Source organism: Pinus tabuliformis, chromosome J, assembly GCF_031772625.1.
Source record: "Pinus tabuliformis cultivar Carrire ecotype Pingquan chromosome J, CPIR1, whole genome shotgun sequence".
Classification (NCBI taxonomy): domain Eukaryota; kingdom Viridiplantae; phylum Streptophyta; class Pinopsida; order Pinales; family Pinaceae; genus Pinus; species Pinus tabuliformis.
This window is the reverse complement of record NC_142295.1, coordinates 1,524,104,639-1,524,120,247: the sequence shown is the minus strand read 5'-3', so window position 1 is coordinate 1,524,120,247 and position 15,609 is coordinate 1,524,104,639. Positions and strand designations below refer to the sequence as shown.

The following is a 15,609-nucleotide window of genomic DNA, read 5'->3' as shown; positions in this document are numbered from 1 at the left end:
AATTAAAAAATGCTCAGACCTACTGTCAAGCCAAGTTAACTTGGGCCCAAGTTTGACATTTTGGCAGTGAGTTAAACTCATCAACAAGAAATCAGGCATGTCAGAACTCGTGAGTACCTGGGAGTAACTCTCAGGCTATTTGCTTCCAGTCCAACTCATAGGCAGATGGAAAATCTTGCTGGGATTAAATATAAACGCCACAAAGGAAATGGCAACCCTTGCTTTGAACAGATTCCTGCTTCCGAGCTTTTGCAGAGTCCAAGTCAAACCCTTACACTCCAGCTTTAGTGAGTAGTTTGCCAAGTCAAGTCTTTCAACAATTAAGAACCATCAGCCCAATACCCCCATTCAGAGGCTATGATAGTACCTTGGGTGAAATTACAAGGGCATCCTAAAAACCAAGTGAAAGACGTGCATTTTATGTCAGATAGAGGAGCGAAACAACATAATAATTGTTAAAATAAAGGCCAGCAAAGAGTAATAATGGAACTGCAAACACTCCAAATAAAAGTAGGCATTAAATCCATTGGGCATTGATGTAAGCTCTATAGAGTCTAAACATACCTTCAAATAAGTTTACACCGTATTCGTACCACATTTCAATAAGGGTACATGATACATTTGTTGCAAGATGCTTAAAAGCAACTCTCGAGTGTCAGATAGACTTCCAATGAAAGAGCAAGATATCCAACAATAAATTAACAGCAGAACCCTATAATACACAAGGCTTTGGGAACATAAGCACTTTTCTTTGGCTACCCCTAATTCAGAGGCTCTGATAGTCCCTTGAGGGGAATTACAAGGGCATCCTAATAACCAAGTGAAAGACATGCATTTCATGTCAGATAGAGCGGGAAACAACATGATAATTTAACTGTTAAGATCAGGCCCAGCAAAGCGTAATTATGAAACTGCAAACACTCCATATAAAAGAAGATATTACATCCATTGGACTTGGATGTAAGCTCTAAAGACATACTTTCAAATAAGTTTACACCAGTAATCACAGCACATTTCAATAAGGTTACATGACACATTTGTGCAACTCCCAAGTGTCCGATAGATTTCCAATGAAAAAGCAAGACATCCAACAATAAATGAACAGCCAAACCATATAATACAAAAGGCTTTGGGAACAGAAGCCACTTTTCTTTGTCTACCCTTGAACTGAGACTATGCATTATCTGTTATGTTCAGATAGGAGAAGGAAAAGCTCATCATCTGTAATAGCACCTATCTCCATTGCTCTCTGTAATGGTGTTTTACCTCTCCCATCAACAATCATTGGATTTGCACCCCTGAAAAAACACAGAAAAGGTTCACATTAAATTATGGATTGATTTAAAGCAAAGATGTACAAGATTTCTCTATTGACAAATAAAATCTAATCATGAATTTATTTGCTAATAAATACTAAAAACTAATATACCTTCTTATCAGCAGCTTTGCAAACTGATTCTTCCCTTTGAAAATACAATGATGAAGAGGCACTCTTCCATAATAATCTTGAGCATTTACATCTGCACCATACTGCAATAATAACTCTAACATACCCAGATCACCAGTATGGCATGCAAGATGCAGCAATGAGCATCCTTGCAATCCACCCTCGATTTCACTTAAATCGTCAGAGTAAGCTACTGAACTTGGGCTTGATGTTCCTGAATCTGGGAGCTGCAAGTTTCCCCTATAACTGTTTTGTGATATATCATAATCAGTTGGAATCCCCTTCGAAAAATTGGAAAGGCTACTTGACTTAGACTGCTCGTAAGTAGTTGTAACATTTGCATCATACATGACAAGAAGACGGTAGACCATTTGTTTGTTATTTTTTTGAACTGCATCCCACATACGATACTCCAATGGTGGTAACTCCGCATCAAATTTTTCCTTTGATACTAACCGCTTTTCAGCATACTGCACAGTTTTTATATTTTTGAAGAACCGCATGTCAATGTTAGCTCTGTTGCAAAATCTAAAATTAAATAATTCAAACGAAAGAAAACAAATCTGAAATCTGCAAAGAGAAAACACAATAGTCGAGGACCTGTTGATATTCTAAAAGTAAAACTGCAAATTTGTGGGATTTTCTCAAAGCCATACATCATAAATATCAGTCGAAATATAATTTTCTTTGATGTTTGAATTGCTCAGTAGGACATATTGCTTCCTATATCCATATATATGGTGGACATTGTTGACATTGAAATTTGTATATTCGTTAGTTTCTTTAACTAATATTAGGCGAAACATATCATAGTCAAAAAGTAATTATTTGAAGCAGGTTGATAGGAGGAAAGCTATAATGATTTTTTTTTGGAAAACATTTCAATTTGGCAAGGGATATCCTTCTGCAAAGCATGGAAGGAATGGTGGGAGCAAGCCACGCCTGAACAGCTCAGAAACTTACCTCCATTAGTCTGTTGGGGCATTTGGAATGCGAGGAACAGAGCTACCTCTATTCCAGATCGGGTAGCAGCAAAAGTGGTCACAGATTATGACATGATCCCAGTTGATGAAGTCTCTCATGCTCATCAGAATATTGTCACTGAGGTGGACAGATCTCAACCTTGGGCTTATTTTGATGGAGCATCTTCAGAAAAAGGAAATTGTGGCAGGGAGCTGTCCTTTATCTCCACGAAAATCATTTTTATAAACTTCAGAGCGGTCTGGGGAGGAGAACTAACAATTATGCAAAACTTCTAAGCCTTAAACTACTTCTCCTTTCTACTTTTTGCAATTGAAAAGGATTGTCATTCTCTACAAATCTTCAGCTTTTTGCAATTGAAAAAGATTGTCATTCTCTATAAATCTTCAGCGATTCTATGGTAATTATAAATTGGTTTATAATGTGACAAATCTCCAGCATTGTCACATTCACACACTTAATCCCATTCTTGAGGAGGTTTTACAGCTTAAACAATATTTTGATATGGTTTCTTGTCATCTGTTATGTAAAAAACTAAAAAAAAATATGTAACAGGGTAATTATGTAATTGGGTTTTCTCGAAAAGGCTCCCAATGGCTTATTTAAGCCAGGGCCCTCTTTGTAAAAATACATCATTCAAATTCTTAATACAATATATATATTTATTTTTCTATGAAGTAAGAATATTTTTGCTCCATCTAGAATCAAGAGCCATCTCGGTCCTCTGGCATCGCTATAGTCTGTTCAGTGTTGCTGGTCGTCTTCAGTCCGCTGTTTTGTCCGTCTATCCCTTGCTCTCGGGCAATTGCCAACCTTACAAGCCATTCTTTCCTGTTCCGTTGTGAACCCTTGTTTCATCTGCCGGTGAGCCATCCACAACCTACCACCACCACATCAACCACATCATTTCCCCGTCAATGAAATTCCAATCAGATTTTCAGGTCCATGAATCTCTGTAAACCTGCCAGAGTTTAACTAACTTCAAGCAATTCAATGGTAAGCAAAATATTCCTTAGATGGCGCCACAGGCCTTTTCTTCACTTGATCAACAAATTTATATGAGACCGGCCCTTCTGGTGGCTGTTAATGGCTATGCATAGACCTCCTGGTTAATGTTTCGAAAATACATACCGCAAGCCTTAGCTGCTCTAGCTTACAAGGGCTAGTTCTCCTGTTATTGATTTCTGGGCGGGAGGTGGCGCAATTGAGGGGGTATTCCCTCGCAGGTACAGTGAGGTCATAAAACAGTAAAAAACACAAGAGATTGGAAGGCCCTGTTAAGGATTCTGAACCAATTTGTAGATTGTGGGAATTCAGTTTTATTCATGATGTGCACCTCATTGTACGAAAGGCGTAAACAGGAAGGCAGCATGAACAGGCAGAGTGAACAGGTGGGCAAGCAGAGGACAGGGTTTTGTGAGCACAGTGGACAAGCAGCGTGAACAGAATAGGGTTTCGTGAGCACAGAGCAGTGAGGCAATTAACTTCTAAATAAGTAAACGTTCAGAACATGGAAAATGCTCAGAAGAGCCAAGGCGTAAAGAGCAAGGAAATTTCAGATTTTGTGGAAACAAATCATTTGGGTCAAGTCAAAATTGCTTCAACAAACAAAACAGGAAGGTGGATTTGGGTAAACGCAAAGCAATATGAGGGCATTTTAAGGCGTAAGATTGCTTGCCTTAAATGGGGACAAATGAGAAGAAAACCAATCAAGATCAAGAAAAAGAAAAAGAAAATAAATAAGAGAAACAAAAATAAAGAAGAATCAATCATTTATAGTCCCACATCTACACCTCTTACTTGGTCATGAGATCTATATGTCCAAGAACTGATGAAGGTCAAAACAAAGCTGGAGATTTTGGAAGCCAGAGAATAGGAAAGAGACCGCAAAATTTCAGAGATCACAGTTGCAAACCAATGTCTAATGGAAGGTAATAGAATTTTAAAAGAACATGTAACAATGTTACAAGAGGCTCTAGAGACAGGAAAACAAGAATGGCAAAATATGAAAGAAGTAATAACAGCAAACAAAGATGTGATAATTTCTAAACAAACTCAGGTAGATACACAAGTATCTCAGCAAACAGAGATTTCCAAAGGGAAGGAAAAAATGAACAGTGGAAAATATGGTCCAAAAAAAATAAAAGATAGAGCTGAAGACACTAATGGTTACATAAGGACAGAGGAAGAAGATGCAAGTGATCGCAGAGCACGGGAAATAGAACAAAAAGAAAGACATGACAGAAAATCAAACTTTATTATCAGGGGAATAAGAGATTATGGGAAGAATGAAAGTACTCTCAATTTGACAAGAGACTTTCTGAAAGAGAAACTACATTGGAAAGGGCAAATTTGCCAAGCAAGAAGGGTTGGGAGGATATGTGAAGAGAGGCCTCGACCCATAAAAGTCACCATGGCAAGCGTACAAGAAAAATGACAGCTTTTGGGCAAAAAGAAACTCTTGAAAGGCTCATACTTCTTCCTCAATGAAGATTTAACCAAAAAACAACAAGAGGAGAGAAGGGATGAAGTGGAAAAAATTAGAACAGCAAGAAATGAAGGGAAAAGGGCATGGTTGTACAATGGGAAATTCGTTATTGCAGTGTTTGGGCCTCTAGGCAAATCAGGGCAGCAAGCTGACAATAGACAAAAAAACAGAGAATTCAATAATAGAGACGAAAACAACAAGAAGAACATGGACAAAAATGGGTGAAGACTCAAATTTGATTCTTATGTGCCAAACTACGTAGCAGTCAAATCCTACCCAGGTCTACCTAAGTTTAGTTTGTTGGAATTGTAGAGGTTACCCTTCGAGGAGGGGACCTGGGTTAGGGCCTATTGCGGAAGGTAGAGACATAATTTGTCTCACGAAAACTCATGAGCATGATGGTTGCAAAACTCCTGTGTTTGATGGTTATTTGAAGTTGGCAGTTTGGAACAAGGTAGCAAAAAATGGCAAAAGGTATGGGGGAATACTAGTTTTAGTGAAAGAAAAAAGGTGGTCATCACATTCAGTTAATTAAATAAGATGCAAATAAACAATATTTATGGTTGAAAATATCAGAGAATGAGAATCACATAAGAATTGCAGCATGCTATTTTGCCCCTCAAGTCTCAAAAACTTACAAAAATAAGGGGCTTGACAGCAAGGATCCATATGCAGCTTTAAAACAAGATATTGTCGTGTACTCTCAGCAGGGAGAAGTTCTTTTAGTGGGAGATTTCAATGCTAGAACAACAAATAATCAAGCTAGCATCCTTTGTTGCAAAGAGGATAACAATCCTATTTAGCTCATTGAAGAGGAGAATCCCCAATGGATGAGGTGTTCAGAAGATGACAAAGTTAGCAATCATTTTGGAGATGAGTTGCTTACACTGTGTGGGGCTTTCAACTTAATTATTTGCAATGGTCTAGATAGATGGAAAAGGTCTGGGAACTTCACTTGCAACACATACAATGGGGCAAGTGTCGTTGACTATGTGATGTGTTCACAAAGCTTAATAGAAAAGATAGATGAAGTCAGTACTGGAGAGCATATTTGGGACTTAAAATCAGACCATAACCTAATTTTTATAAGGTTATCATGGTTGGAAGAAAGGCAGCATAAGAGGAAAACCCAATGCTCTCGACAATCACTATCAAGGGGCAAAATTCTTCTAACACAAGAAAATGGTACTATCTTCAAGACAATGTTAGAGAGATTAATTCAAAAGGAGAAAACTAGTTTCAAACGCTTCAGCAGCCATGAGTTAACAAATATAATCCAAAGTGCACTTGAGAAGTGCAAAAGAGCAAAAAATAGGAAATCAGAATCAAATTGTTTCCCTGTAAATGCTTGGTTTGATGAGGAATGCAAAATGGCAAGGACAACCTTGAAAAAGGCAGGAAAAGAGAATATGAATGTAAAGTTATATAAGCAGATACTAAAAAGGAAAAAAGACGAGTTCATGCAAACAAGGAGAGAAGAGTTAATATATTTAAGCAAGAATAATCCAAAACTTTTCTGGCAGGAACTACAACCAAGGAAGAAGCAAATTGAAAATAATATTACAACCAATCAATGGTTTGAATATGCAAGGCAACTCTATGAGAAAGAATCTGAGGCGGAGTCCCCCCTAGGATCAACACAAATTCAAAGCTCTTCACATTACAGGAGGTGGAGAATGGAATTAAGAAGTTGAAAACAGGAAAGGCAAAGGTCTTGGTTGAACTTCAAGCAGAGTATCTAAAATGGGGAATGAACGCTTTTGCACCGCACATCATGAAAATATTCAACAACATCATTCAGGAAGGATTCCCAAGAGACTGGACAACTAGCCTAGCAATACCCCTTTTTAAAAGTGGAGACATTAATAATCCATCCAACTATAGAACAATTATGATTAATCCTTTGTTTTCAAAGATTTTTGGCACCATGGTAGAAGACAGAATTAGCAAGTGGGCAGAACTAAAAGAAAAGAGGGCAAGAGGACAAGCGGGTTTTAGGCCGAAACATTCGATAGTGGATCATGGCATCACGTTGAGACACATTATTGAAAAGGTTTGGGAGGACAAAGAAGAAGTATTTTGCTACTTTGTTAACTTTAAAAAATCATTTGACACGGTCCCTAGGGATAAGTTGTGGCGTAGAATGGAAGAACTTGAAATTCCTGTGCATTATAGAGCCGTTGTCCATAGACTTTATGAAGTGAAAGTCAAAATTAGAACCTCATCAGGTATTTCAGAAAGCTTTAGAAGTGACATTGGAGTCAAGCAAGGTTGCCCTCTATCCCCCACTCTTTTTGGTCTATATATTGATAAATTGGAAGAGTGGCTAAATCTGCAAGGTGGAGATGGTGTTCGGTAGGGGGAGTTTGTGATAAAGCTTCTTTTATATGCTGATGATATTGTGTTGATTTCTAAATCGGCCCATGGATTGCAAATGCACTTATATGCCCTTGAACATTTTTGTAGAGCAGTGGGGATGCAAGTCAATACTAGCAAGACCAAAATAATGATTTTTTCTAATAAAAGGAAGCAGAGCCATCATACTTTCTTCTTTGAAGACAACATTCTTGAAGAAGTAAATGAATACAAGTACCTTGGGATTGATTTCAACAACAAACTCAATTGGGAGGACTGTAGAAAGAAGAGAATTTTAGGAGGGTGGAAAGCATTATATGCTCTTCAAAACAAATGTAGAGAGGCAGAGTTATGGGATTGGAAAACGATTAAAGTGCTTTTTGGACTCCTAGTTTGTCCAGTGATGCTATATGGGTGTGAATTGTGGGCTAGCAGCACTCCCGTCTCAAAATGGAAACGAATTGAGAAAATCCAAAAACGCTTGATCATGAGCAAGTTCAAAATAAAAAGTTTGGTACCTTATGAGATAATGTTGAGTGAAACAGGAGCAACTTCCATTGAAGCAATCGCTATGGTGCGGCTCATAAGATACCTAAAAAGAATTGAACAAATAAGAGTAGGTAGATGGCCTAATGTTATCTTCAATGAAGGCATCAGTGAAAGAAAAAAAAACATGGATGAAACAAAACTAACATGGATGCAAAAATGGAATATCTACCTCAATGCCTGTCCCACAAATAGCAAGGAGCTAAAGGAATTTGTTATGGAGAAGATTCGTAAAAAGATATGGGGAAAAGAGTTGGGTAGAAAGAAGAAATATTACATTAAGGAATTCAACCCTACGTGTGATTTACAACAAAAAGAGTTCATTGGAGCTAGCATTTCGTGGAGGGCAAAGGTTCTTATTGCTCAATTAAGGACCAACTCACATCAACTTCAGTGTGAAACAGGATGATGGAAAAGACCTAAAGAAGCTTGGGAAGCACGGGTGTGTACATTTTGCATGTCTAGGGCTGTGGAATCAGAAAAGCATTTCATTTTGGAATGTGATGCATTCAAAGACATCAGAGAAAGTTATGAGAACATGTTAGCATCAATTTCTTGGCATTTTAGCAAGGACATTGTTGGAAGGTTGGGTCAGCTCATCATCAATTTGAATAGGAAAAGCACTGAATTGCAAAGAGTGAAAAACAAGGAACTAATGGTCTCATAGACTATTTTTAGTCTCATGGACCTTAAAATATCATTTCATTTCAATAGTCCCTGCCGCCTTTTTCTGTATTATCCTTGTACCCAACGGTCATAGTCACTCTATCCTTTGTTGTCTTGTTTCCTTCCTGGTCGTCCCTTTCTAACCGTCGCACATCTCCCGTTGACCATTGTTCATTCTGGATTCTATGTCCGTAGGTTATTAAAGTCACACTTTTAGTTCAAATGTTAATAGTTATATGTGTAGTCTTTTAATTAATTATATAATTAATAATATTTATGATTAATTATATAGTTAATTAAATTATCATATATATAAAATAAATTTATATATATATATATATATATTAGGGTCAATGAAGGAAATTAAGTTGGATAAATATACACCACCACATACTCGATCAATGTCTTCATCAATGACGATGAACAATTTTAATTAGGAAATTGATAGATCTTGAGAATAAATTCACTGGACATGTTGAAGAAATTAAGGAGCTCCAGGGCACAATAAAATGTATAAAGAGTCAACTCGAGCAAAATCATAATGAATTTAAAATAGAACATGCAGCCCTTACAAATAAGGTTGATCAAAATCATAATGAAGCAATGGTGGCACTGAACTTTCTCTGTCAAAACTTGAATATTACAACTGATCAACTACATTAGAATAATGAGGTGACTCCACAACCAGATTCTTTAAATACATCAAGCCCATCAGGCTCACATCGTATCCATGAATCTCCACATACATCTCATTAAATTTTGCAGATTTAAAATTTAATTTCTGAGATCATAAACCATAGAAGACAGTGAATGAACAATGAGACACAAGGTTTGGTCCAAGACCAGGGAAAAACCCCACTATGGGGGGGAACTCTTTTTAAAATGTCCTAATAGATTGTCTTCAAATGTTCAAGACAGATACATAATCAGCGCGTACAAAACTCCTTTTACAGATGACAGTGGTAACAACCCTTTTCAATATGACAGCTTCAAAATACCACCACAAGCCTCCAAAGGCTTCCAAAACAAGAGCATTAAACACAAGTGCGTGAACAAAATGCACAAGTACGAGAGCTAAACATTGAGAGCAATATTCGCCAAATGCAAGATCAGAATGCTACTGAAGTCGGTGCAATATACCAACAATCAAACTCTGGTGCGAAAGCATCAAGAATAGAATATCTTTAGAGCGCGATCAATACAAGAGCTAAATACTTTCGGTGTGAGAGCAATACCAACTGCAATAATACTTCTCAACAGCGAGAGCATTAACAAGAACAAAAACCACTGGTGCAAGAGTTGAACGAGAGTTTTGAGATCTATCAATAGATCTGCCAAACAATAGATCTGCCAGATAATAGATTTGTCAAACAATAGATCTATCAGATAATAGATCTGCCAAACAATAGATTTGCCAATGATGATAAGAGATCTGCAAATCTGCAATATATCTGCTACTAATAAGATATCTGCAAATGATAATAAGAGATTTATCAATGATGATAAGAGATCTACAAATCTGCAATAGATATACTATTGAGAATAAGAGAACTACTACTAATAATAAGAGATCTTTCAATGATGATAAGGGATCTGCAAATTTGCAATAGATCTGTTATTGATAATAAGAGATATGCTACTGATAATAAGAGATATGCCAGTGATGATAAGAGATTCGCAAATATGCAATAGATCTGCTACTGATAATAAGAGAGATAAATCACTGATGAGAGGCATTGATCACCAATACGAGAGCTAGATCACCAAAGCGAGAGAGAGAACTCGATGTGTTGCAAATGAAGGCTTTAGGTGTTTTGGAAGCTCCCAAAGTGATCCATTTGAATTAGATAACTTAAGTGATTTTATTTTGCACATGTCTAATTGCTTCATAAAATACTTTTGAAATAACTTTTACTCTTATGAAAAAAAATTTGCTCTTCAAGGGTGAAAGGGGTTAACCACATAAAGTGATTTCTAGGGAAATTTCTCCCTAGTTGCTCAAAAATTCGACACTCCCTCTCAACTAAGATGAATTTCCATCAATAAAGCCAAAATAGCTCAACTCAAAAGCTAAGAATACATGTTTTTCAAGAACACCAGCATCTATGTTGTTCAAGAACACTAGCATCTTTGAACTTGAGCGAGATACAACTTACCATGACTGGTAAGGATCACCATCTGATCTCAAGTAACCAGCACCCATTGGCCAGATGGGTGGGAAACAAGATGCATCACTGGGGCATACCCCTGATTGGAGGTCCCTCATCCCCAGGAGCTCACTAGCTCAATTCCTCATCCCTAGGAGCTCAATCAAAGGGAAAGAGCACACATCTCAGTGTTCTTGATCAGTCGGGTCCCGAACCCGAAAGAGGTACATCTCTTAATCCAAGCATATCTCTTAAGACTAGAAATTTCTTCTTCGGTAATGCTTTGTTAAGTGTATCATCAATCTACTCATTAGTCTAAATATGGTGGAGTCTCACTGCTCCTCTCTATACCATGTCTCAAATGAAATGATATTTGATTTCAATGTGCTTGGATCTATCATGAAATACGAGATTCTCAGACAATCGGATCCCACTCATATTATCATAGAATATCACTGTAGTATCCAAGACTTGCTCAAATAACTCTCCAAAGAGTTTTCTTAACCAGATAACTTCACAAATAGCTAAGCTAGCAGCAATATACTCAACTTCTACGGAACTGAGAGCAACTGATTTCTATTTCCTACTCATCCAAGAGATCATGGCAGATCCCAAACTAAAACAACATCCTGAAGTGCTTTTTTTGTCCACAATGTTGCTTGCCCAATCAACATCAGCATAACCATGCAACTTTATGTTGCCAAGAGTGAAGACTAAAATTAATTGTCCCATGCAAATATCTAAGCACATGCTTAGCAACAACCCAATGATTATGTGAAGGCTTGGTCATGAATTGACTCAAGGTGTTTACAACTTAGCAAATATCAGGAGAAGTGTTTACTAGAAACATCAATGCTCCAATCAACTGACGATACTCAGATGGATTAGATAAATCAGGTCCAGCTTCATCACCACAGAGTTTCTTGAAGTTCATCTCCATGGGAGTGCTCATGGATTTGCACTCTACCATTCCAAACATTTCCAATAGATTTACAACATACTTTTATTGGCAGAATAATTTCGCCAAGTCTTTGTCAGACCTCCAGGCCCAAAAAGAAGTGCATCATCCCAACGTCTTTCATTTCAAATTCAGAGGCAAGCTCCCTCTTACATTGAATCATAAGAAGTTCATTACCTGTCAAAAACAGATCGTCAACATATAATACCAAAATCAAAGGCATACCTTGTACAACTTTGAAGTAAAGGTTTGGATCAACACTGCTCCTCGTGAATCCCAACTTTACAAAGTAGTTGTCAATGAGAGAATACCAAGCCCTGGGGGCTTGCTTTAAGCCATAGAGTGCTTTATTCAATCTGCATACATGGGTTTTTTTCATGTATTTCAAAGCCTTGAGGTTGTTCAACATATACTTCCTCCTAAAGAGCACCATGAAGAAAAGTTGTATTGACATCCATCTAATGGAGAGTCCACCCTTGACTAGTGGCTAAAGCAATAATAGAGCGAATGGTGGTAATAATATGTCTTCACAATCAATTCCCTCTTTCTGAGAGAATCCTCGAGCCACAAACCTTGCTTTATATTTTTCAATACTGCCATCGATGCCATCTTTTATTTTGAACAGCCACTTTGAAGTCACAATTGATTTTCCCTGAGGTCTACAAAAAACTTCGCATACATCATTTTGCATAATGGCTTCATATTCTTCTGCCATGGCATCCTTCCATACTTGGTGCTTTTCTACTTCTTCAAATGATTGAGGTTCACTCTGTATGATAGAACTCATAGCAGTATGTTTTTCAGCATCCTGTAGAGTATCAAGAAGCCATAGAGGCCTTTTCCTATATGGAGGAGGATTTAACAGATCCATAGGTTCAACAGGTTCATCTACATCCTCATGATCAGGTTCATGGGTAGAGGGATCCACATCATCATTTGTATCTTTAGAAGAGAGAGAAGGATGGTTAATTCTTACTTTTTCAAGAGTTGCATCTTCATCAAATGTTACATCTCTGTTGAAGTCTATTGTTCTTTGACCAGGTACATAAATTCTAAATGCTTTAGAATCTTCACAATAGCCCACAAACATACCTTTTTTACCTGAAGCCTCAAGCTTGTTCCTCTTTTCTTTGGTACATGAAAATAAACAAGACAGCAAAAGATCCTTAAATGATTGACATCAGGTTTCTTGCCTGTGAATACTTCTTCAGGAGTCTTGTCATATAATGCTCGATGAGGAGTCATGTTTTGTACATATACGACAGTTTTGGCAGCTTCTCCCCATAGGTACTTTGGCACATTTTGATCATGTAGCATGAGTTCTATTTTTTCTTTCTACCAAACCATTTTGTTCAGGATTATATGGTACAATGGTCTTGTTATGAATAATATATATATATATAAATAAATAAATAATATAAATATAAATAATGATGATATTTTTAATATTGATTAATTTATTAGTAAAAGTACTGAAGAGGCATGTCTAAATGAGACATGACCTTCCATGAAGAGATACCTGCCTAGGGTATATAAGCAGGCCCTCACTCTCATTTGTAATATCATATTCTCATTTATACATTTTAATATATATTCTTGTATCCTCAATAGGGATCTACATATTCCGAGTCTTCTAGAGTATTTAACTTAAGTACGAACTTTGTTTGTTACATTGGTATCAGAGCTATTCAATTCTTTGGCCGCTCAACCGCTGCACAGAGCTAGTCTGATCCAGCCTTTAGCCAGTGACTCTTTGTCAAACTTCATTGCTATCGCAATCAAAGCGTTTCACTACAAAAGTTCATGGAGATTCTCCATATTGCTGTCAGGTCTTTGGCCATTCAAAAAAAAAGAGTTTAAATATTTCAATAAAAAATTAAAAATTAAAAATTAAAAAAATTATATTTATAAAAATATTAAAAAATATACATACAAATTAAAAATGTAAAAATTAAAAAAAATAAAATAAAATAAAAAAATTAATTAATTAAAAAAATAAATCATTTAAAAAAATTATAGGGAAAAAAATTATAAAAAAAAGAGGAGTCAATATAAAAAGAAAAAAAATTATTAAAAAAAAATTAGAAAAGATTTATTTAAAAAATAAATAAAAACACTTACCTCGCTAGTAAACTGTCGTAGGCTGCACAGTCGCCTGTTTGCCTGACCCTGACAACCAGTCGTTGCCAACGCACAATTGTCGCTTGACAGGAGACGTTGTTACGAGCTCCAACAATACGACATTGCCACAAACTGAATCGCAAGCAGTTGTCGTCCTGCCCAGCTCGCACTGCACCACAGTACGTCGCCTCTGTGCCGCCGTCCGAATCTGTTGTGATCGGATCACCCTCCGATACTGCTTACCTCATTGTTCCATTTTCCTTCGTGGAGTTTCCACAACCACACTTCCCTACACTTCTATAGCCACGCTTCCCTACAAAAGCTTGGATCACTCGAACCTATAATCATACATCTACATAAGAGAATTCCTAATAATCAAACAAAGGAGTGAAGAACAATTCAACGTTGACCATCTGATAGCCTGTTGGTTATAGCTTGGATCCATTTGAAGAAGAAGTTTATTGAGGTTCAATTCATGGTGTTCTTCTTCCATTGATCTGTGGTATGTGCTAGTTGTGTGCCATCCTATATTGCGTTAAATGGTTTGTATGAATTGTTATTTCATTTGTCGATGATAAGAGCATTCTATTGGAAAAAATATATTTTTTTATCTTAGGTAATCTAATTCACCATATGATCTAATGATTTCACTTGAGAAAAATTATAAAGATCTGCTATTACACTAGCCCTTGGGCTCCAAGTTCACAGACTGTGGGAAAGAGCCGACTATGTTTGGGCTCTAGGATTTCTATATGGTATTTTAATTTTGCAGAAGGGTTTGTGGCCAATATTCTAATTTTTCGAAAAATACATTTATCCACTGCTATTATTCAAAAAAATTCTCCAAAATTTTAATTTGCAAAACATTGTATATTTGTAAATATTTTGTAAATAATTTGTAAAATAAAATTTGTGGATTATTTCTAATCTATTTCGTTTTGTAGCACTCGGTGTTTTATTTTGAGGTTTCATTTTTTGTATATATATCTGGGGCTTGGGAATTCTTTGATTCATTTGTGCAGGTGAGCTTCAAGGTGATTGAGAAAAATTTTGCAGGGGTTTTTGAGCTAAATCTAGGCCCTCGAGGCTAAGATCTAGTCTCAATCAATTTTGCAGGCTCAGCATTCAGCATTCTTGCAGTAGTTTCGTTGAGAAAATTTCATTTGCAGGTCCCTGGAAAAAAATTTAAACCCATGGGGAAGTCGTCCAACCTTCTTGGCCTAGTCATGAGCCTCTACGGCTCTCTCCAACCTCTCGCCCCCCCTCTAGAGGAGCCATCCAGCCTAAAGGAGGCTTCAGCCCTCCACTTCAGCCTAAGCCGCAGCCCTTTTAGGGCTTTTCTCCATAGCGGCAGCCCTTTAGGACTAGGCCACAGCCCGTAAGGGGCTTTCTCTCCTAAGCACAAGCCCTTTAGGGCTAGCAGCTACCCTACTAGGGCCTTTAGGCCCTAGCCGCGAGCCTTAGGGGCCTTTTTATCCCTGGCCACAGACCTTATTGGTCTTTTCCCTTCCATCGTTGGGGTTTTGTGGGGGTTTGCAACTATATTTTAGCAAATTTTTGTGATTGCAAGCTTGTGGCATCATTGAATATTATTTGGCATTGCTTCCTAGTAATTTAAATTGAGAGTTTGGGTATATTTGGCTAACAATTGGTTTTGAAGATCTACTAGCCTCTTGGGCTAGGGTTTCAAGGGCCACAAGTGCCATTCAAAGCCTCAACCAGCCATTAATGCCCTAGTTCCAATCATAAGAGGGCTAATCCGTTGGCTTTTAGTTGACAAATTTGTGTTGCGGGCCATTGGCGACAACTAGTCATTAAACTAAGCCATTAGGCCCAAGGGTTTGCTCTCTTTCTCCATATTTTCCTCCTTGTTTTGTTATGTAAAATCTGAATCATTTTA

General features: G+C 37.2%; 1 protein-coding gene across 2 annotated transcripts in view; it reads right to left on the bottom strand.

The window, feature by feature from the left end:
- Nucleotides 1-635: 635 nt before the first annotated feature.
- Nucleotides 636-15,609, bottom strand: part of LOC149233296 (ADP-ribosylation factor GTPase-activating protein AGD3-like) — a 234,193-nt gene continuing 219,219 nt past the window's right edge. For both annotated transcript variants that reach the window (XM_089379727.1, XM_089379728.1), the window contains 2 exons: nt 1,430-1,917; nt 636-1,298 (listed from right to left, as the gene is read on the bottom strand). In XM_089379727.1, the coding sequence (XP_089235853.1) occupies nt 1,181-1,298; nt 1,430-1,917 (606 nt within the window). In that variant the 3' untranslated portion in view covers nt 636-1,180. The remainder of the gene's footprint in view (nt 1,299-1,429; nt 1,918-15,609) is intronic.